Here is a 26,955-nt window from a genome sequence, read left to right on the forward strand (position 1 = left end):
CACGGTACACATAAATCTTAGCTTCGTATCACCCTTACCACTGTTCTTACGTTTTTCTCTATAGCAGCTTTAGTTGTTTCACAGGATTATTATTTTCCAATTTTCAGCCCACTTGACTTCATGCTTTGCAGGTCAATTTCTTCTTGAAGAAGCTCGCCTCATAGAAGCAGCTGAGATGGCAAAAAAAGCGGCTGAACTGGATAGCACGGAGTTTGATGTGGTCTTCAATGCTGCCCACATGCTCAGGTTAGTTTTTGCTACTGTGCCTGAGAAGACCAACACTGTTGCTTTATTCTTATTAAATTAATATAATATAATTAAATCAATAATACTAATTCCCCTTATATGTCACCTTATTCCATATTCTAAAAGTGAATTATGCTGCTTAACCATGTTAAAATCAGTCAGGACTATTTAATTCATTATAGTTTATGCGCATAGTATATAGGGTATATGAACTTTTAGGACTCTGAAAATTATTCAGGCCCCTTTTCTCTTTCCTTCAAAAATTATTGGCCATAAAATACAAAAGGAAAATTGCAAAACTGAAATTAGTAACTGTCTAATTAAATGTTTCCAAGACAAAACATTATGTCAGTTAGTCAACTGCATCTCAATATTTGTGTTTTTGTATTAATTATATTGAATGGGTCATGTGGGTACATTTTATTACGCTTGGTAGTAGAGAGGATTATCAAATATAAATATACTTAAGGCCTATCAGATTCTCAAAATGGCCCTGTAATTAGCACTGTTGCTATGTGTTAAAACAATATGTTTTTAGACCATTAGTGCATCTGTTTTCAGAAAGACTATTTTGAAGGCTAATTACAATAATAGCAAAACAAAAGGCAGATGAGTTTTTTGTGTGAATATAAAATGAAAGTGAATGCATTAAAGGAGGATGTTTTTAAGAAACTCGAATGATTTATACAGTTGTTTAAAAAGCATTGTTTGTTCTGTTAGCCATGCGTATACCCCTTCGCACATGCTGTTACCTGAATTTCACTCTATTAAATCTCCACATAAATGCTTCCTTAGGTGACATTCACACTGTGGGCTCTGAACTTGGCTTCTAGGGGCAAGTTTCTAATTATGTAGATTACTCTTACATGGGAAGAAAAATAGCAGAGAATTGGTCCACATTTGGATGGTTTTAAAACATGGACTTTTTGAGAAAAGTAGAGGAACATTTAAAGAAAATTTTTTTTGAGATCATTGTAGATTTGCATGCAGTTAAGAAATAATACAGAGAGATCCCTGTACCACTTATCCAGTTTCCCCAGTGGTGATATCTTGTAGAACTACCATACAGGATCAAAACCAGTATTTTGATATTGATGCAGTCCACTGGTTTTATTGGGTTTCCCCAGTTTTAGTTGTACCCCTGTGTGTGTCTGTGTGTTTTTAGTTTTGTGCACTTTTATTACATGTATAGGTTAGTGTATCCATCACTCAGTCAAAATACAGACTATTTCCATCACCACAAGCATCGTTCGTATTCTCCTTTTATAATCACATACCCTCACCTACCCCTGTCCCTCAGGAACCAATATTTAAAGCAAGTTCTGTAAATTACCTTGGATTTATAATTTGAGATTATTACTGTAACTGTATCTTAGTGGTTTACTCCTTGGCTTTTAATAAGTTTTAAATAAGAAATTCGAAGTCTGTTTGAGAGGAAATAGTGTACTGTGAGGTTTCAGTTGAATATCCTCATTCCATATCAATGCTTAGCGTTCCTAAAGCAGGTACCTACAAAGAGAAATCATGATTCAATAGGCTATTGGTATATTTTAAAAATAAACTATAGCCAGTTCGCAGGAACCTTCAATAGAAGGATAATTTTTTTTTTTGTCCCCTGCGGTACGCGGGCCCCTCACTGTTGTGGCCTCTCCCGTGGTGGAGCACAGGCTCCGGACACGCAGGCTCAGCGGCCATGGCTCACGGGCCCAGCCGCTCCGCGCCATGTGGGATCTTCCCGGACCGGGACACGAACCCATGTCCCCTCATCGGCAGGCGGACTCTCAACCACTGCGCCACCAGGGAAGCCCTAGAAGGATAATTTTTAAAAGATACTTTAATTTGCATGAGAAGGTTAGGTGCTGTGTTGGGAAGAGGACTTTTTTGTTCTTCATGAATAAAACACTGTGCTTTTAGTTACAATAAACCATTTAGAATGTGAATGCACAAGTTTCTAGAAACTAATTTATCTTAATCATAATAGATACTTTCATCAACAAGGCATTTTGCTATATATTAAATCAGTATCTGAAATTCAAGGTCTACCAACAGAAACTTAGAAACTCGTTACAAGAACATTACAAAAAACGTCCTTGTTAAATATATAGCTTGTAACTTTTCCTTAGTTACCATAGTGCTAGAAACCAGTGGAAAGTTTTTGTTATACATTGGCGACGTGGAAATCTTTAGGATTTATTTTTCAGAACATTCTCTCTAGCTTTCTACAGTCTGCATTCCTCATTAAGTTGCATTCAGTTAGCGCCTTCCTATCTTGATTGTGAGTATGACCACAGCAACCTGGTCATATCCTTATTCAACTTGGTGGCAGTACGTATGAATGTTTTTACTTATTTTTTTAGCTCTGTCAAATTCAACAATTTCTTGAATGCCTATTGTGCAAGCTGAACACCAGCCTCTTTCCTTATTAATCAAGAGCATGTAGGACTTTGTTTGCTAAAAAGAATAAAAAAGGTTATTGGTTTATCCCTTGAATGCAGCCTTATCAAAATGGTTAGCTGTCAAGATTTTGCTTATTCGGTGTTACATCTAACATTTCCCTTGAGGCAGCCAAATTGTTGTAAATTGAGTTTGATATTAATTTTTTTCCTTCAAGAGCTCTGTTCTTTCCTAAGATATTTAGGAGACAAAATTGGCAAGGTTTGGTGATCAGTTCGATGGGAGGGAAAGGGCAGATGTCTCCCTGGCTGTGTCTCGGTTAGCTGGATCAATGGTTGACCTAATATACAAAATCATCAATTTAGGAAATGTTATAGTTCAAGATACAATTTGAAGCATACTTATTTAACTTCCCTTTCCTTGGGTAATTCCCAATGAATTAACACAAAGAATCTATTAATAAGGAAAAAACTGCTTATCACGAAAGCCAAAAAGAAAAAGGAAAAGAAAAATCATTCCGCCAGAAGAGACTAGTTTGGAAGAGCCCATCAAGGGGCAAATCTTTAACTTATTAGGACCTTCAAGAGGCTTGAAATTGGAGAAATGTCTAACAGATCCATTTTAATTCTCAGTAATGGAGAAAGATCTCTTTCTGTAGAATTAGAATATTTCTAATTCCTGTTGTCAAGGTGAGTCACAAGAACACTGTGTGAGATAGAAGTATTAATGCTGTTCACCAAATATATTTGGCCTTCCCACTTCAAGAAACATAATAGGATTGCACTTTCCTGCCTTCTTCCAAGTTGAAGACCTTCCTGGGTCTTATTGGGTCGTTGAATGTGTGTGAACGTGATGCTTGTTATTTCTGAGCCCAAATTGTAAGAGTCAGTGCTTTTCCCTTTTTCTGACTTGGAAATTGTGGAAATAGATCCAGAAATAAGCAAAGGGAGACAGACTTCCCTTCTCACCTGCATTGGATAGGATGAATGAATGCAAAATAAATTTTGTCCTAATTCACTGAGATTCAGGATGTGTCTATTATTGCAGTGTAATCTAATAACCTATCCTAACTGATCAGAATATATCTGTGAAAATAAAATACATAGTTGGAAAGAGGACCCATATAACATGAGAAAAGATTAAGCAATTAATAGTATCTCTGAGTTTATAACTACAGTGGAGGCAATATAAAATTGATAGATTGAAATTTAAATAGAAATTATATATATTTTCCCAGAACTTAATGAAAAATACTAAAGACATGAAAATGATGACTGAAAGGATAAAAGATTGACGAATAGATTGAGAATAGTATATATACACTAGTAATTTTATTTATATATATATATGTTTGTATAATTATATATAGTATACAACTATGAATATATAGTTATATATACCTATATAGTATATAGGTATTGTTTATGTAATATGTGATACTTTTGTCTCTGTATATATAAATATGTATATATAATTATGCTGTACTTATGTGTATGTAGTTAGATATGGCATATATACATATATAATTTTATTTGTTGTATAAATGTTAATATAAATAGAAAATTTCTGAAGGAGAACATAGCTCAGATGAGCAATTATCAACAAATAGAAAAAATTTCCAAGATAGGATGGAGGTCTTTAATCATCATTATTAAAACCAAAATTAATGAAAATAGATCTACTCCTAAACTTGTCTTCTTGCATGGGTCACCGTTTTTAGTTGCAAACTAGAGAATCCACTCTTGCCAGTTTAAGCAGAAACAGGTTTTATTGTAGAGAATTCTATAGCCCACAGACTCTCCCATAGGCTTGAGAGTGCTCTACATAGCCAGAAATAATTTCCACCACCTAGCTTTCCTTGGTGCTCAGCAGCTTTTAGAATCCAGAGCTCTGACACCATCACCCACAAGGAACCAAGAAGAATAAGCACCACATTCGTTAAAAGATGAGTCTTCTGAGTGCAGCTGCCTACCCATTATACTTACTTCTGATTTTCATTCTCTTGAGGTTGCATCTGATTGATAGAATCTGAGTCATGTACTGATACCTTGGCTGGAAGAAAGTTGGAAGATGAGGAAATTTTCGGCTTCTGCCTTGTTTAGGAAGACAGGATGCACACTGTGGCTAATTACTAAATATATTTCCAGGGAGGGTGATCACAGATGTTGAAGGCCTCACATAATGAATGGTTGACTACATGTGTTGACATTTTTAGTACTTCAAATAAAATGGAAAAAGTACTGGATATTTCCAGATGAGAGCATTAAAAAAAAGCAGATTGGTTATCATCAAAGGAAAATATCAAAGGAATTTAAAATACTAAAACTCAGTAGAGTTATGTCTATAGAGTTGTGAGAGGAAAGTATTGAATCAATTATTCTGTTAGAAGCACTTTGTATGAATGGATTTATTCAGTGTTCTTCCAGACCTGGAAGCTAGAAAGCACACAAAGGTATTTGACACCTGAGAGGAAATCTTGAGGCACTGAAAACAAATTTAACTCATTCACAGCATTCATGGGCTCTGGTGGAAAATTGTTTTTTTCTTTTATTTTCTTTTTTAAAATCCATTTACAGGGTAATGAAGGAAAAAAGGTAGCATTTATTCAAACATCTCCTGTCTACCTAGCACCGTATTTTGCATTGTATATGCCACCCTCTTAGTTATAATTTCACATATATGAAATAGACACTAATATTCCCGTTTTACAGATGAAGATGCTGAGGCTCAAAGAGAGTTGGTATTTCCCATACTTAGTAACACTGGGATTTAAACTTAGCATATTCTTGCCAAGTATAATACTGTTTTCACTGTGTCACATTGGCTCCCTCATAGCTTTATAACTGAGTGATTACCTAGAAGCTGTGATTCCTGAATTTATTGATGGAAAAAGGATTTATAGAGAGTGACAGGTTTTCAAATGTATAAATCCTAAATAGTAAGATCCTTCCAGTGTTATTACATTACCCCTTTGTAGTAAATTTTAGAAAGTAGGTATATAGTCATAGGAGAGAGAACTCCGAGTTTGTACTCTCAAAGGAACATTAAGTTTATAGACATACCATCACGGTATATTGTCTGACGAAGGACACACTGCTGAGATAAGTGTGCAGTTTCCTTTTATCCAGGCCTAAGGGCCCAAGTTGTCACTGCTTCCTAAGGTAGTAAGGAAAGCAAAACTGTACTGTACCAACTGGTTCCCAATGCTTCCCTAATTTCTAGAGAGCAGAGTGAATATATGAGAAAAAGTTATCTTTCAGTTTTCATTCTCAAATCATTTCACTGGAAATGACATAAAATAGACGTTCTTAAGGAATAAAGGAACAAAATCAGATTATTTTCTCAAAGCAGATTGTGAATGTACACACACACACACACGCATACATACGTTGGATATTGGAGAGATATATATATCTCTCCAAGACCCTGTAAGTAATATACTTTCTTCTTTAGCACTTCCCAAATTACCAAAGACCGCTCAAAAAGTTATTGGGTTTTCTACTTATAAATTGTACATTACTGCCAAGTTTTGGTTAAGAGGGGCGTATTTCAACTAGGCTATAGTGGGATGTAAGGTCTTTAAAGCAAAGGGGTGTGGCAGATGAGGTTAAAGGTAGGTACCTTCCTCCTCTGTGCCTTTCCAACATTAATGTTCATGTGAATCACCCGGGATCTTGTTACATCACATGTTCTGATTTAGTATGTGTGGATGGTACCTGAGGTTTTACTCTTCTAACAAGTCACAGGTGTTGCTTATGATGTTGGTTCTTGGACCACTCCTGCAAACAAGTTCTAGTTTGCCTTTCCTCTTGTAATCCCTCTCAAACCCTGCTCCCCACCCAAGCACTACCACTTGAACATAAGTAGTAATTTACTATATAGGAATATTATAGTGGACATTACCGATAGACATTTCCTTCCTTTTAATTTTTCCAGTACATTTCATTATGTAATCTTTCCAGATACAGGCTTAACCTGTCCTTAGCATCCCTCAAAGATTTGAGGCCATGAAACAATGGGCTCAAATTCTTACGGGACATCAAGAAATGTCTAACTTCAAGGAATCATTTTGTAAAACTTACACCATCAGCGTAGTCTTTTCCTCTGTTATTGCTACATTTCCACTATGCCTCTCTATCCTTTATATTTAGTATTGAGACAGATGCCTACAGGTCTTGAAGCCATTTTTGATGTCTTGGTTGAGAAGTTTTCATTTAAGAAGCCTTGATGACCATAAATCATTTATTCTAGGAGTTTCATTACAAGGGATTTTTTCTACTCCATTTTTACATATATGTGACTCTGGTTTTGCTATTTTAAGATTTTCCATACATTTTTATGTCCTTGTTTATTTCAGTTCTACTTCTATTACTACTGTATAGTTTATCAACTAGAATTAAAATTTACCTCTGCTTTGAGTAACTTAAAGCTAAGTGTAAGTTTAGCAAGTTGGCAAGAACACAGGAAACATCAGCTACTGTTTCAGCTTACTTTCATGACACAGGAACAAACGGCTCTCTAGTTAAAAAAAAAAATCCTCATAAGTTATCCTTGAAAATGATCACCAAGAATTAAATAAAATATTGTCTTTCGTATGAGTCAAACAGTGGTTATCATCCATATTAAATAATTTTAATTCAAAACTGACAATTCACAACCATTAATAATTGTAGTTAAAGAGAGTCTTCTAAATGCTACTTGAGTTTTTATTTTCTATATTTTTTCAATTTAAAATTTACCAACCTTTAATTTTATAATTCTCACAGAATACATAAAAATGTAGGTAATTGCAAATGATTCTTTTAATCAGAATCTCCTCAAACATTTTACGGGGTGTATTAAGTTGTTTCATAACGTAATTGATTCCCAAATTTCTTTTATATATCTTTTCTTGTAAGAATATTGGGCCCTAAACCTGTGTTCCAAAAGATACTTTTATGTCATAAAATAATACCAAAGAGAAGAATTAGCTGTATGAAATATGTTTCTATATTTTTTAACAGATGTGTTTCATAGTCCCATGTGCAAAAATGGAATTCTGTAGTAATCAAATGATGACATTTGTTTGTGACTTTTGTTACTATTTGTTTTCACTCTGAACCTACTTTTTCACTGATGGCAGAAAAACTGAATCTAAAGACTTTAAAAATATAATCGGGGGGCTTCCCTGGTGGCGCAGTGGTTGGGAGTCCGCCTGCTAGTGCAGGGGATGTGGGTTCGTGCCCCGGTCCGGGAAGATCCCACATGCCACGGAGCGGCTGGGCCCGTGAGCCATGGCCGCTGAGCCTGCGCGTCCGGAGCCTGTGCTCCGCGGCGGGAGGGGCCGCAGCAGTGAGAGGCCCACATACCGCAAAAAATAATAATAATAATAAAGATAAAATATAATCGGTGCAACCCAGTGATTTTTTCAGAAGTTAAGGTTTACTTCATAATCTAGTTTACAAATACCATCTGGCTTTTCTACCTCCTTACCTTTTGTGGCCCTGAGAGGCCACAGATAATATGCAGAGGGAGAGGGCCTTACATATGTGATGGACAGGAGTTAATAAGAAAGGAGCCACTGTATCAGTCTCCAGTTGATGTCTATTGTTGGCATGGTGATTTAATCTTTATTCTTTAGATAAGGGACATAATGTTGACTCAGGGTGACATGTTAGATGAGGGTAGTCACCCATCTGGACCCAGTGTAGTTTCCTGGTAAGAGTAATTTTTCTTACCATCTCATTCCTGGCTTTTGTAAAGTATATTGTGGCCAGAACACAAGGTTGTCTACATACGGCCTGGGAGATCTCTTGGCAGAGCCAACTACTTTGCCCTTTACTCACCTTCTGAGTCTTCTACTTGGACACGCGGGAAACTTACGGTCCCCTTCTCTGTCTAATTGTGACCACCGCCCCCTCAAAATAGGAGATTTGGGGGGTAATAAAGTTAAGTATCCAAATACTCTTCTTGCTTTTTCTCATTCCCTATTTCTTTGCCTTTCCCCTGAATTCCTACTCTTCCCCTCCTTTATGGGAGACGGTGAAGTACATGTAGCAAAATACTATAGTGCATTTCACTGTTCTTTTTTTTTTTTTTTTTTTTTTTTTGCGATACGCGGGCCTCTCACTGTTGTGGCGTCTCCCGTTGCGGAGCACAGGCTCTGGACGCGCAGGCTCAGCGGCCATGGCTCACGGGCCCAGCCTCTCCGCGGCATGTGGGATCTTCCCGGACCGGGGCACAAACCCACGTCCCCTGCATCGGCAGGCGGACTCTCAACCACTGCACCACCAGGGAAGCCCCTCACTGTTCGTTCTTAAAACTATCCTCTGCTCAGCTGGGTCTGGTGAAGTTCACTTCTATCAGTTTGGGAGTTAGAATTGGAAGGATGTAAAACCTGTCATTGCAAATATTCTCCATATTCTCCCTTTCTCTTTCTTTTTTTTTTTTTTCATATTTTCCCCTTTTCAAATCTCATTCCTTACTTTAAATCATCGCTTTTAAGCATAATAATCAAGAAGCATGTTTTATTGCTTTCTTAGTATTTGATGTAAGAATTGTTGTGGTCATCTGCCACAGAGCAATGTACCACATGTCATTCTGATACATCCGGCGCTCACAAAGATAGCAGCATGATCCTGTGATTCAGATATTTTATTTTAGAGCCCTTGATTCTGAGCTCAACCACTTACCAGCTGCGTTGCCTTGGGGGACTGTCAGCTTCTCTAAGCCTCATTTTAACCATCTTTGAAATGTGGTTAATAATAGCAATAATAGCAATAGATTCATAATATTGTTGAAACTGGAAAATAGAGTAATCAATCCATGGAATTTTGTAAATGATACACAGAGAATTTACTATCTCAAAAAGAAATAGTGAACAAAGAAAAGAAATATGGGCATTCAGGAAAAGTATATTTTATCAGCTTCTTTAAATAGTTTGATCCCAATAGTCTTTGGAACCTGAGTCCTGTAATCAATCTCTAACAATCCAGTGGTTGAGGTTCTAGGGTGTTTACTAGAATCCCCTAAGCAACTGGCAGGATATTGCTAATTTCCTCAGTTTTCAAATGCTGACTAATGGCTCAATCATTTTTGCATTAAGATTTATTAAGTACTCCCAGGATGCTTCTTGCAGAGGGGGGAGTATGCAATACAGCTTACGCCATAAAGTAGACATTGGACAGCTCCTCATGAGTTTTCTCTGTAGAGAGTAAAACAAGGATATATAGGAAGATTCAGTGGGTAGAACTGACATACTCTTTTCCCTACAGTTTTCCATGTGTTGCCATAAGTGCCTAGTAGTCAGTAAAATCCGTTTAATATTAGAAAAAAAGTCCTAGAGTCAAAATTAATTTTCACAGTTATATGACAAATATAATAAATTCTATTTGTATTTTCTTATTTCATTAGAATATCATCAATTCTACTTTTAGCTTAAGAAACTAAGTCTTCTAAACTAGATATTTCCTTTGGGAATTAAAAAGACTGAAAACAGTGAAGGCTTGAAAAACTAATAACCTTTTTAGGGGGAAAAAGCCTTTTTTCAATTGCATTGATTATTATTTTAAAGGCATTTTACCTAGTGAATTCCTGAGTTTCTTTTTTGATCCTTATCTACCTCCTGAATCTGAATGTCCATAAAGATGAATATTAATAGTCACCATATTTTCTATGTTAAACATTTATTGGTTGATCTTGCTTCAAAGTAACTTACTTCTTTGTAGAATTAAGTTACTCTAATTTCCTACTCCATGCCTTTTATTTTCCTCTGGAGAAAACCTTTCCAGGGCACGACCTAATGAATTCTGGTTCAAATTTCCAAATGAATCTGAACCAAAGTGATTCTATAGTTTGGTTTAGGGAACCTTCATTAAATACCCTAGCGAGAGAATTTTTACTGTTTCATACCAGACTGAAGTACTTTTCTTGACATATTGAAATTGAACTTCAACATTTATGAGAATATAAATTGCAACAGCACTTTGTAACATGTTGTAAGTCCAGTAGAGTCTTAAGTCAAGGACTTTTACTTTCTCTATAACCCCATTAAAAATAGCAGTGTTTCTAATTATTTTTCCTTTAAAAATTAGAAAAATATGTCCTGCTCTCCAGAGAAATGTTATCTTCACTTATTCCTGTAGTTTATATGGTTGCATGCCATATGTCTTTATAGTTTTTATGTGGCTTGACCAAAGTGCGAATTCAATTTTATAGGTATGGCTAGTTTGCCTTCTCTTTTAAAGAGAGAAGTAGTTTTCTAATTGAGAAAGTTAATTTTTGTTTCTTTATTCCTGACCTCTTTGCAATCGTCTTGTCTCAAAAGGTTCTTCACATCACAGTTTCAAGAGAAGTCTCCATTTTAACTGCAGGACCACACGGCTTTAACTACTGTTGTTCACGCTATAGTTATCTGAAGTTGAATTTGTTCTTTTTCTATAGCATTTCTTTTCTACACAGATATGGTCACCAGACTACAGTGTAACCTGCAAGAACTTCTAGCTTTTATTATCTACCATCTTGGAAGGTTTTCAGAAAGCGGCATGGCATGATCAAAAAGCATAATGTTTTGGGGCTTCCCTGGTGGCGCAGTGGTTGAGAGTCCGCCTGCCGATGCAGGGGACGCGGGTTCGTGCCCCGGTGTGGGAAGATCCCACATGGCGCGGAGCGGCTGGGCCCGTGAGCCATGGCCGCTGAGCCTGCGCGTCCGGAGCCTGTGCTCCGCAACGGGAGAGGCCACAACAGTGAGAGGCCCGCATACCGCAAAAAAAAAAAAAAAAGTAAAAAGCATAATGTTTTGATGGCTAATTGGCTGGGCTTCTTCGGGACTCGAGAGATTTGATTTCTTCTGTTAACCAATTGGCTGAACCAAGGAGTTTGCTGTGAATTGCAAGAATAGACAGTGCACAAACTTATCTATAAAGTTTAGTCTGCATCTTATTTGTATAAGTCACCTGTGCCACTCATGGTATTTGGTAGTAATTAAGAAAAACGGACTGTAGCTATTTGAAGGCTGTGGGAACTACAGAATTCACTATAGACTGGAAGACATAGCTTGAACTGGCAGGAAATAAAGTAGCCCCAGAGTCTTCCTGCAAAGAAGCAGGACATCCAATAGCAGTTCTTTACAGGAAGACTCTGACCAGGAGTTGCCTCCTGGTTGCCTCCACCACTGTCACTGTGAGCAAATTCTAGCCATCCTCTCATCTTTCTGTCATTTGCTCAGGAATCAAAGTCCTAAGCAAGAACATCCCGTTAGCTGAGGCTACATCATGTGCCCACCCTGGTGACGAGAGAGCAAAGAGAGGGAGAGGCTGGCCTTTCTTGTTTTTTTTTTTTCTGGATAAACAACACACAATGGAAAGTTCCCCTCCTGGACTGTAAAGAAAGTAGCTTTCTAGATAGATTTTTTTTTCTAAAACCTGAAAATGTTTACTATTTTCATAAAATAAAAGCAACTAAATAGTAATCTTGACAGTTTATTTTTAAGAGTTAAGACTTTTCTAGGACATCATACTGAAGCAGGAGAACCCCAACCCTGTGACATACTATCTACATTAGCTTGGAAAAGGAAACTAACATTGCGAATTCCTAATGTGTACATTTAAAATAATGCCTACTGAGTAGGATTAGGTTGAGATATTTACAGTGCCTTAAAGATCATGACAAGTACATTGTGTGCCTTCAATTTTTACTGATCTTTTTCTGCTTAGTCACCTTATTATTTGATTGGCATGATTGTAATCTTTAAAAAGTTAATATTATTTTGCTACATAATGATTCTGTTCACCTCTCTGAAATTTTAAAATAAACGATTTTGGTTTTGTTTTTGTTTTCTTTAACAGGCAGGCTAGCCTCAATGAAGCCGCCGAGAAGTACTATGATCTGGCCGCCAAGCTGAGGCCTAATGTAAGTACCTTCCTAATGAGAAGTATTATTCAAAGGGATGGACTCACAGCATGTGAGAGTTTTAGACATAGAAGCCTTGTGATACTGGTGTTTTTCTCTCTGATCTCTTATTTTGTGTTAAATGGCTGATTCAACCATAAAATATGCCCGTCTCAAGCTTCTTTCTTTTTCCAGAGGTACAAATGCCTATTTACTACCGTGTGTGAAGCACCATACATTTTTATCATTTGAACACAGGTTTTAGCATTATTAGATATTTTGCATTTGGATGACTTTTAAAATGAGTTCTTTGAAAGTACTTTTGCTGTGGTGTTACATGCCTTTGGACTTCCTAACAACTCAATGGTTCTTATGTGTTGTCAAACCTCAAGCTGTGTGCCTCTTCCCTATTCCACAGTACTCATTTCTAGTAACTGTGCTTTTCAACTTTATCAAGTATTTTTTATTAGACTTTTTCCCTGGGTAGTCACACTTCCATAAATCAGATCGTTGCTATTGAAATAGAGAACCATTTACGAGAGAATAAGAACTGGTTTTGTATCGGTCTTCTCAGCACTTTTTTATTCACAGTACATCATTGAATTCCAGGGCATTGCTTTTATTCTCATCCACACTGCTCTGCATCACTCTGCAGCACTAAAACCTCTACCCTGCTCTCTGGATCTACGCCGTCTATTGAGAAATGTAATTTTCAAACAGTAATGAAAGTGCACGTGTGATGGGACTACAAATAATGGAATCAGTCCCATTTCTTTACAGTAACTCATCTATTGGACAAAGGTCTATAGAGTACCTGCTTTGTGATAGGATACAGAGATTTCATACCCTAAAAGACCACACAATGTAGCAGACAAGACTGAACATAATCAACTAATTGAAATACAGTGTGGAACAAGGGGAGGATTAATGCTTCCTGAAAGCAACCCACCCAGGAAGTAGCTTTTTTGATCAAGAGACTCAACCACATGTAACCTTAGCCCTTGAATCTAAATGTCCCAGTTTCATTAATTATGAGGTACTTTAAGAATCGGTAAGCTGTTTGCAACAGAAGAAAATAATTTAATAGTTGTAAAAAGAATAATAAGCATAAAATTTATTAAACACTTGTTTAAACAAGTGAATTCTCTCATTTATTTCTCACAACAACCCACAGATACTTCTGTGATCCTCATTCTGCTGAAGTTCAGAGAAATGAATAACTCACCCAGTATCACAACTAATAAGTGGAATCACATTGTAACCCAGGCTGTTGTGTGTATAAGAGAAAGCTTTATGGAAAAAAATGCAGTTGTATCTTAGAAAATGCAAGCCAGAAGTCTAGAAAAACAAAATAATAATGGTCCTGTCATTTATTCATTAAATATTTACTGAGCATCTGTTAAGTGCCAGACACTATTCCAGGCACTGGATACACGCCAGTGAACAAAATTGACAAAAGAGTCTCTGCCCCTTGGGAGCATATAGTCTAGTGGTGAGGAGACAGAACAGAAGCAGATCAATAAAATATATAGTATGTCTGACAGCAGTAAGTGCTTTGGAGAAAAATGGAGCAGGAAAAGGAAATTAGAAGGTGCAGGGGGAGGTATGCAGGAGGCACAGCTTTGTAAATGCCTGAGTTGGGCATCTTGTGTAGCATTTCTAAGAAAAGGGTTGGACTTGAGACCTTAAACTTATAAGTTCACTGAAGACAGAAATCAGGATTTTTTGTCTGACTGACTGCCTTCCTTCCTTCCTTCCTTATCCTCCTTTCCTTTCCGTTCCTTTCCTTCCTTCCCTTCTTTGATTAATAGAATTGATTGATAGAATCAATAATAGAATGATTAATAGAATGATATAATGCTCTTACTATATATACTAAATGATGGTAAGTTCAACCTTTGTTCATTGAGTAGCAGTCCCTTGAGTGTCACTTTTATTTTTGTTAAGTGGTTGATCAGGTGGCCGTCTTCAGCACATTGTAATGGATTAGGGAGAAAAGGGCTCTCTGACCTGACCTCAAAAATGAAAAAGAAAATGAGGCACCACAAGACTTAAACCTGACTTACAAGAGTATTTATTTTAAAGACTGGCCAAATCATAAAATCAATATTTAATCTCCAACTCGAAACCACTTTTTCTGAAACCCCAAAAAGTTTCTTCATAAACACGCCGCAGATTGCTTTTGAAAAATGCATTTATTCAAATGATATTTCTCTTATCTGGTAACAATAAATTAAGTATTTTATAGACTTGGATAAGATATGAAGTCTATATTTAACAATAAGAAAATGATGTTACAGTTGATGATCAACAGATGTGATCTTTCCCTAATCTGTTTTATGAATTGTGTTTGGTTTTCTGTACATAATTTGGTAAGTAAGATGCCACCAAGACAAGACTGATAAAATGTAAACCTTGACAATAACACAGGTTTGTATTCTGAAATGAAGAGACCTATTTAAACAATAGCCCCATGTCATGAATTATTAGCAGTTAGCATGTGATCTAAATTAAAACATCCATCTGACATTTATCTTGCTCAGAGCTGTTTATTCCCTTTGTCATAAAAACATTCTTTGTTATTTCTGTACTTACTAAATAAATTTCAGTTACCTGTTTATATGAGAACATGGTAAACAGACCTCAACTCTTATTGCCTGTTTAAGTAGTTTCACTATCTTTTCTATTTTTCTTGTCTACATGGTAACCTAATCTTATTCTTGTTTTTCATAAAGCATTTTCTTCTGTTGTTTAGTTTCAACTACAGCAGTCTGTAGCTGTACGTCGGGGTCCTCTGTGGATTTTTCAGCAGTGCTCATGTCAGATCATGACTATGTGAAGTAAAATTTTTTATTGCAACCCTGTGTACTACCCACTTACTATATTAAGAAGATTGCTGATTATCTGTGAGATGAATTCCTCTCTTAGTAAAATACCTATTCCATTTCTTCAGTATGTCCCATGATGAATTGCTTTATATTTTTTTCTTCTACGAAAGTCTTATTTTTCCATACAACTTACTTGAAAATTATTAATTGACTTTTAGGGTTATTCATATTCAAAGAATTCCAGTGACCAAATGCTAAAATAAAGAAATCTAAATTAGCAGAGGCATATAACTTTATTTATTTTTTTAACATCTTTATTGGAGTATAATTGCTCCACAAGGGTGTGTTAGTTTCTGCTGTATAACAAAGTGAATCAGCTATATTCATACATATATTCCCATATCTCCTCCCTCTTGCATCTCCCTCCCACCCTCCCTATCCCACCCCTCTAGGGGGTCACAAAGCACCGAGGAGCTAATCTCCCTGTGCTATGTGGCTGCTTCCCACTAGCTATCTATTTTACATTTGGTAGTGTATACATGTCAGTGCTAATCTCTTACTTTGTCCCAGCTTACCCTTCCCCGTCCCCATGCCCTCAAGTCCATTCTCTACATCTGCGTCTTTATTCCTGTCCTGCCCCTAGGTTCATCAGAACCATTTTTTTTTCAGATTCCATAAATATGTGTTAGCATATGGTATTTGTTTTCCTCTTTCTGACTTACTTCATTCTGTAAGACAGACTCTAGATCCATCCACCTCACTACAAATAACTCAATTTCATTTCTTTTTATGGCTGAGTAATATTCCATTGTATATACGTGCCACATCTTCTTTATCCATTCATCTGTCAGTGGACACCTAGGTTGCTTCCATGTCCTGGCTGTTGTAAATAGAGCTGCAGTGAACATTGGGGTACATGACTCTTTTTGAATTATGGTTTTCTCAGGGTATATGCCCAGTGGTGGGATTGCTGGGTCGTATGGTAGTTCTATTTTTAGATTTTTAAGGAACCTCCATACTGTTCTCCGTAGTGGCTGTATCAATTTACATTCCCACCGACAGTGCAAGAGGGTTCCCTTTTCTCCACGCCCTCTCCAGCATTTATTGTTTGTAGATTTTTTGATGATGGTAATTCTGACTGGTGTGAGGTGATACCTCATTGTAGTTTTGATTTACATTTCGCTGATGATTAGTGATGTTGAGCATCCTTTCATTTGTTTGTTGGCAGTCTGTGTATCTTCTTTGGAGAAATGTCTATTTAGATCTTCTGTCCATTTTTGGATTGGGTTGTTTGTTTTTTTGCTATTAAGCTGCATGAGATGCTTGTATATTTTGGAGATTAATCCGTTGTCAGTTAGCAGGCACATATAACTTGAAATGTTAGACTCTGATATTGTTTCTTCATCAGGGATATTGAATACATCGTCATTTACTGAAGTGCACATTTAGAGAAATATATTTATTTAAGTGCAGATTCAGAGAAACATTTTCGTAGTGGGAAAACTCTTTACCAAAATTGCCATTTTAATTTTTTCCGCTTTCAGTTTTCCATTTTTATAAATAAAATTGATCTTTCTGTGGAGGTTACTTTAAAAAGACAACACTTTTCTCTGTCTTCTCTCCCATTTACGCACATCAAAAACTGCCGACTCTTGAGGACTAGAAGGAACATTAAAATGAAATGGTTTTGTTCCTCCTGTGGGAAGTGAGCCAAATTCTGCATTAATTTATAGGTTTTTAAATTTTCCGTAAAATGCGAAGAATGGGGAATTTGCATAGTACAAAGTCACCCGGTTCTACTTGGCTTTTAGTAAATGCCAAAGTTAGAAGAGGGTAATTCCTAATAATGAGGAATTATATTTCTTTATATTTTGTATTTTTCTGCATGTAATTGTTTTTGGTCTGAATTCATTCAACATTTTTATTGTTACTATTAAGCTCTAACATAGTGTAAAATTCTACGCCAAGTGCAGTAGGATCCAATTTGTGAAAAATTAACCCTGACCTTGATGCGGGGAGAAAGTGGGGGAGAGAACCAAGGATCCAGATGCTCATACTTCAAGGCAGTAAAAGATGCTGTATATTAAGTGCTCTGTGAGTGATAGAAGCTAGGTGCTGGAAAAGTGCACAGGAGAAAAAAACTACTTTCAGGACCTTCCTGGTGGCACAGTGGTTGAGAGTCCGCCTGCAGATGCAGGGGACACGGGTTCGTGCCCTGGTCCGGGAAGATCCCACATGGCGCGGAGCGGCTGGGCCCGTGAGCCATGGCCGCTGAGGCTGCGCATCCGGAGTCTGTGCTCCGCAACGGGAGAGGCCACAACAGTGAGAGGCCCCGCGTACCGCAAAAAAAAACAAAAAAAAAAACTTTCAGCGGGACTGATCCTAGAAGACATTGAGTCCCAGTTGACAAACTTAGAGAATCTTGAAATGACTGGATGTTTATAGGTGAAGTTTTTAGCGAAAGAAGAGAAAAGAGAGAATTCTGGCAGGTAGAGGCATATGCATGAACAAAGACATGAGCTCAGAAAGCATGAACTATACCCAAGGAACAGTAAGCAGATATGGTTAATATTGCCCATGGTGGGGGGCAGAGAGGAAGAGTGGGGGAAGATAGAACTGAAAAATAATATAAAACCAGATGAAGGGCATTGAATACCATACTGTGAATGAGGAGTTTGTATTCCAGGATTGTGTTCAGCAGGATGATGTAATGAAAGTGGTGATTTATCTGATGTGATGAAGAATGTGTGTTTCATTTGGGAAAGTAGAAATGACACATGCAGCTTTGAGAAAACCAAATAAAAAGTCATTGAAATAGTATAGGCAGGACTTCCCTGGTGGTGCAGTGGTTAAGAATCCGCCTGCCAATGCAGGGGACATAGGTTCGAGCCTTTGTCCGGGAAGATCCCACATGCCGTGGAGCAACTAAGCCCATGCACCACAGCTACTGAGCCTGCGCTCTAGAGCCCACGAGCCACAACTACTGAAGTCCACGCACCTAGAGCCTGTGCTCCGTAACAAGAGAAGCCACCACAGTGAGAAGTCCGCTCACTGCAACTAGAGAAAGCCCACACGCAGCAACAAAGACCCAATGCAGCCAAATATAAACAAATAAAATTTATTTAAAAAAAAAAAACAACTTGCCTTCTCTCTTTAAAAAGAAAAAAAAAATAGTATAGGCACAAGGCATAATATAGATCCAAAAATACAGAAACACAGTAGAATGGAAAAGAACATGCAGGGAGAGTAAGCATATTATTTGATAGGATATGAGTAGGAAAATTAATTGGCCCAATGAGTGTTCCAAAATTTTAAATTAGGTAACTTGGAAAAAAAGAAATCCCCTAAACAGAAATAGGACAGAAAAATGTGTTTATTTCTAGAAGAAAGTGTTAAGTTTGAACCGAGCAGATTCTAAGTGAGAAGGAAGATATTCTAATTTTCTACAGGACATTCCTATCAAGTGGCAGTTGGGGGAAAGGCCACCGTTAGGCATAGAGGTGCAGGAGTCATTTGCAGAAACTGCATAGTACCAAAGGAGGATAAGATCACCGAGGGAGGGAAAGTACAAAAGGAGAGAAGAGAGCCCACTTCACAGCCCTGAGCATCCCTGCATTGGGAATATAGGGTAAGGAAGGCATAAGACAACAATAGGATGTAGAAATCAACATTGGTGAGCAATTTCCACTGCTGCTAAACAGTAAAGAAAAACAAGGACTGAGAAAGTCCTTTGACTTCAAAGGATAAGATGAAGGGCTACCTTCGTGAGTTCAGTTTCATGCGAGTGATATGGGCGGAAGTTGTTAAGGTGTTAAGGACATGAGAATTGGGAGCAGAGCGTGTAAAGTGAATCTTCAAATAAGTGTGGAAGTAAGTGAAAGAGGGCAATACCAAAGAAATATTAAGTATGTGTTTATTAAATATTAAAAATAGGTGTTAGGGCTTCCCTGGTGGCGCAGTGGTTGGGAGTCTGCCTGCCGATGCAGGGGACGCGGGTTCGTGCCCCGGTCTGGGGGGGATCCCGCGTGCCGCGGAGCGGCTGGGCTCGTGGGCCATGGCCGCTGGGCCTGCGCGTCTGGAGCCTGTGTTCCGCGGCGGGAGAGGCCACAACAGTGAGAGGCCCGTGTAACGCAAAAAAAAAAAAAAAAAAAAAAAAGGTGTTAAAGGGTATGGGTATGTGTGTGTGTTTAAATACAAGATTTTAAATGTGTCCAAGTAGAGGGGAAAGCAGAGGAAATATAGAAGATCTTAAAGGATTATTTCCTCCCCAGGGACTGAAAAAGAAAAAGTAGACTATGAAGATATAAGGAGGAAAAACAAAATTAGAAATAGAGCATGCATAGGTAGTAATTTACTAATGTCATCTTTATTTGGCTGTCCGTTGGTCCTGTGGCAAAAAGGACAGAATTTGAAGCCAAAGGCCTGTGGATAGAGCTGAACATGCCAGGCCAGGCAGTAGATAATATTTGCCATAGGTCTGTACCATCTATATATGATCAGTAAGTGCCAGGAGAAATTCTGGCCTTAAGCCCTTTGTCATCTTGTGATAATTCTCAGTAAAGTTCTGAAACCACTGGTCGATTGCTTCTAGTTTTGATTCAATTCTCTGACTTTTACACTGATTGTTGTATTCACCCTTTATATTTCTAGTATGTATAATATTTTATAAATGTTTTCCAGTGCACATTCATTACATATGAATTCAAGGGGAATGTGTTCCTGGGATTGGACTGTCCAATAGAAAATTACATCCATGCATTATACCTTTCCTAGGCACTTAGAACATAAATTATTTCAGAGTATTATTATAAAATCAAAGCTGATGTTATGCATTTGGGGCTCTTTGGCAATGATTATATGTCAGAGAGCAAATGAGAAATATGAGATTCAAAGAAATGAGCTTACTGTAAGAGAGTGCAGCTGTGTTATGAGCTAGTACATAGATTCTACAATATATTCCTTTCAACTTGGACTACCTTTTTTATGGTAAATATGGTTGTGAGATAGGGTAGGGAGAGATGGCTGTGCAGTAGAAATAACCACTAAGACTAGAATCTGGGGGAAAAGGGTAAGAATTAACTTCTGATGGAAGAATTACCTTCTGATAGAAGAGAGAGAAAATATTCTGAGTTATAGTTATTTTCTGATGGGGAAGATATTCCTCAACCCTAATTAGAACAAGAGACCATGAAATTCAGTTAAACAGGACAGATTCAGATTTGACCATATAGGGGATTTTGATGGGGGAAATTGCTGAGATTGCCATCTCACTGGGAAAAAAAAAAATAGGGTAAATAATAATTTGTCTGGGAAGCAGTTAAACCACATTTCTGCTTGTAAACGGAGGAAAAAACATATGGCCTTTTCCAAAACTTTCCACAGGCTTCTGTGATGTGGGAAAATTACATACCATGTGTCTCTTGACTTTCAGGCATTAATAATATATGGATCCCAGAATCACCAAATTGACTTTATGAATAAAATGCATTTTAATATTGTAAATATATTTCCCACTCTCACTAGTCATTTCAGTTTCAAATACCTCTATATATTTTACAGTCAAAAATAGAGTAAGTTGACAAACCCAGAATAAATAGGTTTCCATCAAGAGAGAAATTGCCATTAGTTTCCCTCTGTATTTTATCTGGTTTTATTAAAAGGGCCCAGAGATATCATTGAAACAAAAACTGTTGGTTGTTCACACATACCCAATTAAGTCAACAAACCCTAATTCTACTTCAGTTCATAAATAGACTTAATCCTTTCGATGTTATGGACATTTATGCACACAGCCGTAGAAATCAAATATCTAATTCTTCATGTCTGATTTCAGCAAAATAGATGCTCACTTCCCTGAGAGCTTCAGTTATGCCAGGATCGATTTTAGCCCCAATTTTAGATATGAGAAGACACTCATATCTGTCTTCAAACTCCTTTCTACTGTAGATCTTCTTTCCAAATTATTTAGATGTTGCTTTTCTTCTAACAAGTTACAAAGTCGAGTTTTTGGTGCATTCATTTCTCTCTGCTTACATTGTTGCTTTGTGTTATACTTCTATTTCAAAAATGTGAGATAAACCAGAAAAAATGTATTTCTGAAGTGATTACTGTTTTTGTTTATCATCTGTATAATTCTTCATGCTTAGAAGACAAAGATGGTTAGTATAATCCACTTGTTTACTAGCTGTTGATGTGGGCTAGTTGTTGCCTAGACTGGGATTAGATATTTGGACTCAACTAAGCTGAATTTACAGTTTTTCCATCCTTGGGGTATTGTTATTCATCACAATCCACATGCAATCATGTTTGAGCACTATTTTTTGAAAATGTATGTATGTGTTGTGTGTGTGTTTTAGATTCACAACCAGAAAAGGATGAGGGGGTGTGAGACGTGTGCAGGAACTTACATGGCTCTTGGCTATAAAGAAAATCAACCTGAGTACTTTAGGGTTGAGGAACATCAAAAACTTTGGGGAATTCCACTTAATTATGTTCTCTGATTCCAAACGTGTTTATTTTTACTCACATTTCTTTGTGAAGGTATCCTTTGCATCAATTTATAGCTATAATTGTTTGAACTGTGGGACCACACACTAAAATTACTTTTAGTCCCTTTTCTTCCAGAGAAACTAGATTCCTGTTTTGTTTTGTTTTGTTTTGTTTTGAACTCAGCTAATCTAACCACACTGGCCCATGTTCCTACCTGGGAATAGCAACTAGGGTGGACCAGTAGCTGCTACCATGAGAAGGATATGACCTTCCCTCACCCCCAGTCACCACATTCTTCATAATCCCCTTTGGTTATTTCCACAGCTGGCCTCTCTCATTTCTTTTTCTTTTTTTAATTTTTTTTTTAATTGAAGTATAGTTGATTTACAATGTGTTAATTTCTGCCGTACAGCAAAGTGATTCAGTTCTACACATATAGACTTTTATTTTTATATTCTTTTCCATTATAGTTTATCACAGGACGTTGAGTATAGTTTCCTGTGCTATACAGTAGGACCTTGTTGTTTATCCATTCTAAATATAATAGTTTGCATCTGCTAGTCTCAAACTCCCAATTCATCCCTCCCCCGACCCCATCTCCCCTTTGGCAGCCACAGGTCTGTTCTCTATGTCTGGGAGTCTGTTTCTGTTTTGTAGATAAGTTCATTTGTGTCATATTTTAGATTCCACATATGAGTGATATCGCATGATATTTGTCTTTCTCTTTCTCACTTACTTCACTTAGTAGGATAATCTCTAGGTCCATCCATATTGCTTCAAATGGCATTATTTCATTCTTTTTTATGGCTGAGTAGTATTCCATTGTATATAAAATTTCTCCCCCATTTCTATTTCAGACATTTATGTTTCTCATCCTTGATTGGTCTTATGGGGCCATGTTTTTTCTAAATATAACTGAAACATTAACAAAAAGCCGTGTTTGTGTATGATTCTTTATCCCCTCCCTCTTCTGAGTTTCCTGTAACATTTCACTCCTCTTTTTTCTATTTTCTTAACTTTCTTCTACTCTTAACTCTTTGTTATCTACCTGAACTCTCATTTACATCTACAGATAAAATTATATTTTACTTTACCCTAGAGACAAGTAAAAGTTGGGCAGATCCTGAAAAATTAGTAGATTGATAGAATAATTTCTTATTGAAAGTCCTGTGTCTTTGTTAAAGAGAAAAAAAATTATTCTAATGCTTTTGTAAAAAAAAAATATTTATTTATTTATTTTTTTGGCCACACCATGCGGCACGCAGAACTTCCCCACCCAAGGATCGAACCTGTGCCCCATGCAGTGGAAGCACAGAGTCTTAACCACTGGACCACCAGGGAAGTCCCCAATGCTTTTAAAAATAGTCATGAAGACTTTATTCAGGACTATTGTGATAAGTTTCATGACTATGGAAATAAGGGAGACAGATCAGGTTCAACCTGGCATACAGCAGAGACAGCAGGGGGTGGTCAGTGGATGGAAAATTACTAAGAAGAGGCCTCAAGGGTAGGAGGGTTCTTGGTAAACCAACTTACATAATTCTTGCTGGAAGACAAGCCAATATGATCAGATAGCGAGGGTGGGGGGATTCTCGCTAAATTAACTTATCAGAATTCTTGATACAGCTGGGCTAGGCAGGCGTAAGAAAAGACCCAAGGATGAGGCCTAGTCAAAAAGAGGACTCAGAGGAATGTCTTCTTTGGTCAAGGAGAGTCTGTGTCATTCTGGATGAGGTTATTTTCCCAGACTGAGTTGTTATAATGTTAAACTTCTTGTCACTAGATAATCAGAATCAGGAGTTTCCCTTTATCAACTTGAGAAGGATTTGCTTAAATGTTCTTTCAATATGAAAATATTGAAAGAACAAAGGATTTTTAAAATGCATTTCTGTAGGTCACTCTACTTAAATGACACACCGCAAATACATGGATATCTGTGCTTAGTTTCGAATTTTCTTATGGAGAAAGATTCCTATGTAGAATTTATAATTTCTCACTTATGTTTAGTTGCTTTTCTCCACTTTAATATCTTCTTTTTGAAATAGTTTTCTTAGGCTAGCATTGAGAGCAATAGATTCCATTAACTGGAAGATGGAATTATTTTGCTGCCGAAGGAAGATTATGTACTTTGATTAGCCTTGGAAATCTTTACTGGATACATGCACAAATGCTTATTTTTCCTTTCATTGAGTAATATAACATTATCATTTTCTTTTCTAGTATGCTGATTGACACAGTAACTCCTAAACATTTCCTGCTTGTAGGGAACTTTTATGGTGAACAGATGATGGATTATACCATAAGCACTGTAGTACCATATGATTGCTTTAAATCCATTAGTTACATTTGAATTTGTATAAACTGTGTCTCCATGTTTGGAAGTTAGGAACCTTTTTTATACACACTTAATGATGTAAAACAGAGAGCATTCACCTAAATGTAGGTGATAATATTGAATGGGTTAAAAGTTGATAAACAACTGTTATAGGTCCATATTTCTGCTTGTATCTATTATGAATTATTACCAAAAAAATTTTGTCTCTGTAACTTGTAGAAGAATAAACATGATAATGTTGAGACCAGAAAAACGTCTTTTTTTAAAAATTAGGAAGCGTCAGCCTAACAACATCTACACTAGTTAAACATTAAAAGTTAAATTCTACCCCATTTTTACAGATGGAGAAACAGAGGCAGGGTAGTTTGTCTGGGATCTCACAGGTAGTGGTAGAGTCAGAATACAAATCCAGGCAAGCAGAGTGCCTATTATATGTCAGTATCTAAAATGAATACCAGGGATATAATGAGAAACAAGGAAGTTGTGATTCCTACTGTCTCAGAGATGTAGCTGATGCAGGCTTAGCATTTAATTGTTTCTTAATTTTTTTCATGAGTGGTTTATATAGTTTATGAGTCTTGAAAGTTTGCATCTTCCACACCTTATACAACAGTTCTTAAAAATTCATGAATTCACTGTGTTATCTTCAGAGAATATTCAGGGACTTCAAGAAACATAGCAAACAAATTACTGTTTTTGTATTGCTTGAAATGTGTGGATTACTTTGTCTTGGGCTGACTCATGCAACGACAGTAAATCTGCTCATTTTTTCATAAAGGTAATTTATTTCCTTTCCTTTAATAAGCTGAAGCAAGCAAAATGATTTAGTGAAATGTTGGTTTAGGATTTGGAAGGCCAGATACTTTGGACAGTAGACTCTCACTTACCTGACAGTTTCTTTGTGAAGTTTTGCTGTTAACTGAATTTGTGTTCTTTAAATGAGAGTTATGGTAGAATGACGTGCAGGTATCATGTCAGATTTTATTTTATTCCTACTATATGTGTATTACGGTCTAGAGATGTATTTGACAAAAGTTCGTATTAGTTAAGGTTATTGTGATTTCCAGTACAATAATGTTTAAATACACAGGAATCTAAAAATTCCCCCACATATAAATAAAGTAATATTAACATTCTCCTTTAAAAAATCCCTAGAAAAGAAAAAAAAAAACTACTTAGAAATATGCTAAATTGATTGTAGGTTTTTAATCTGTTTAATGACGTGTTATGAATAGAGTATTACAGCAAAAAGCTTTTTTTTGAGTAATTCGGGATTGATCTTTTAGTCTTTAATTTATCCAATCCTAGTACTTCTCATGTCTAAACTGAAGCTGCTGGATATGGTGAAGATGTTTATGTAAAAGGAACTACAGCATGAAGATATTATATGACTCAATTCTTTTTAAAACTTGGTTTGAGTTTTCAACTCTGCTTTAATGGAAATTTATTATCTCCTCAAATATGTGCGTGCTATAGCACTTAAAGTGTTCTAGAACATGCTAGGCTCTGGGAATAACCAAAGGTCTGCCAGATGCGTGTTGGCAATAGCCTCAGAACAAGTCAGGATCCCTAGTGAAGGCAGGAATGGTGACAAAGCATGATACACACCATCAATAAAGTTGATAGTCAAAGGGCAATTCATGACTGCAGGTTTTGAAAGCCTATTTTGAACTAAATGTTTTCATAAAATTACAGTGTATAGTGCTAAATGATCCTTGATACAGTGTAGATTTTATTTAGTGGAGCACCTTCAAATATATATCAAGTTTTTATTTTAACATGTTTTCCAGAACCTATATCTATTCCCACCCTACCTGGTCTGGCTTATATATGCTATATCTCAAAAAGTGTAGCACTTAATCATGAATATATATTTTGTGTACCTTGATGGCATCAAACCGTTTTTAATGTTTAGGGATAAAGTGTATTCCGCTCATATGGCAGCAGTGAAAAAAGGATACCTACTTCTAGGGCTTCCCTGGTGGCACAGTGGTTGAGAGTCCGCCTGCCGATGCAGGGGACGCGGGTTCGTGCCCCGGTCTGGGAGGATCCCACATGCCACGGAGCGGCTGGGCCCGTGAGCCATGGCCGCTGAGCCTGCGCGTCTGGAGCCTGTGCTCCGCAACGGGAGAGGCCACAACAGTGAGAGGCCCACGTACTGGGAAAAATATATATATATATATACCTACTTCCAGCATGATATTTCACAAAGAAACTTTGGGTTTTGCTTTCCTGAATGTACAGAGACATGGGTAGCACATAGGGTTTGTCTGTTTACTAGATGTTGCTATAAATAGCATGCTTCGGTGACTTCCCTGGTTTGGGAAGAGCAGTCTCTGCAGTGAATTTCCAGTGGAATCATGCCATTTTCACAAGCCCTGGTAGGCAACATAGCTTAGCAGTGTAGGCTCTGGAATTACATGGCTTGGGTGTACTAAACAGGGCTTCACCTGCCTCTGGCTCTGAGATCCTGGGTGTGTTGCTTACATCCCTAAGCCTCATTTGCTCACTCTGTAAAGGGAGGTAATAATAACTACCTCAGAGCGTTTGTTATGGAAATGCAACAATACATACAGAGCACTTAGAATTCTACTTGGTCCAGAGCTACTGTTAAATTATTTACATTACAGGAATTTGTCTATATATTCTTTACACAAAGAGAATAATTTTTAAATAAGTCAATTCCACTTGCCGGGTTACCTAAACAACGAACAAATTGGTGTTGCCTGTCAACAGACTCGAGCATGCTCCTTCCTCCGGGCTTTATAATCGTACTTTTTCCTCCAGCTGCTGTGC

At 37.1% G+C, this 26,955-nt stretch overlaps 1 protein-coding gene across 3 annotated transcripts in view; it reads left to right on the forward strand.

Moving 5' to 3' along the window:
- TMTC2 (transmembrane O-mannosyltransferase targeting cadherins 2) overlaps positions 1–26,955 on the forward strand; it is a 391,943-nt gene that overhangs the window by 329,116 nt on the left and 35,872 nt on the right. For all 3 annotated transcript variants that reach the window (XM_060025323.1, XM_060025324.1, XM_060025325.1), the window contains 2 exons: positions 132–246; positions 12,465–12,528. In XM_060025323.1, the coding sequence (XP_059881306.1) occupies positions 132–246; positions 12,465–12,528 (179 nt within the window). The remainder of the gene's footprint in view (positions 1–131; positions 247–12,464; positions 12,529–26,955) is intronic.

The sequence above is a fragment of the Delphinus delphis genome, chromosome 11, assembly GCF_949987515.2.
Source record: "Delphinus delphis chromosome 11, mDelDel1.2, whole genome shotgun sequence".
NCBI lineage: Eukaryota > Metazoa > Chordata > Mammalia > Artiodactyla > Delphinidae > Delphinus > Delphinus delphis.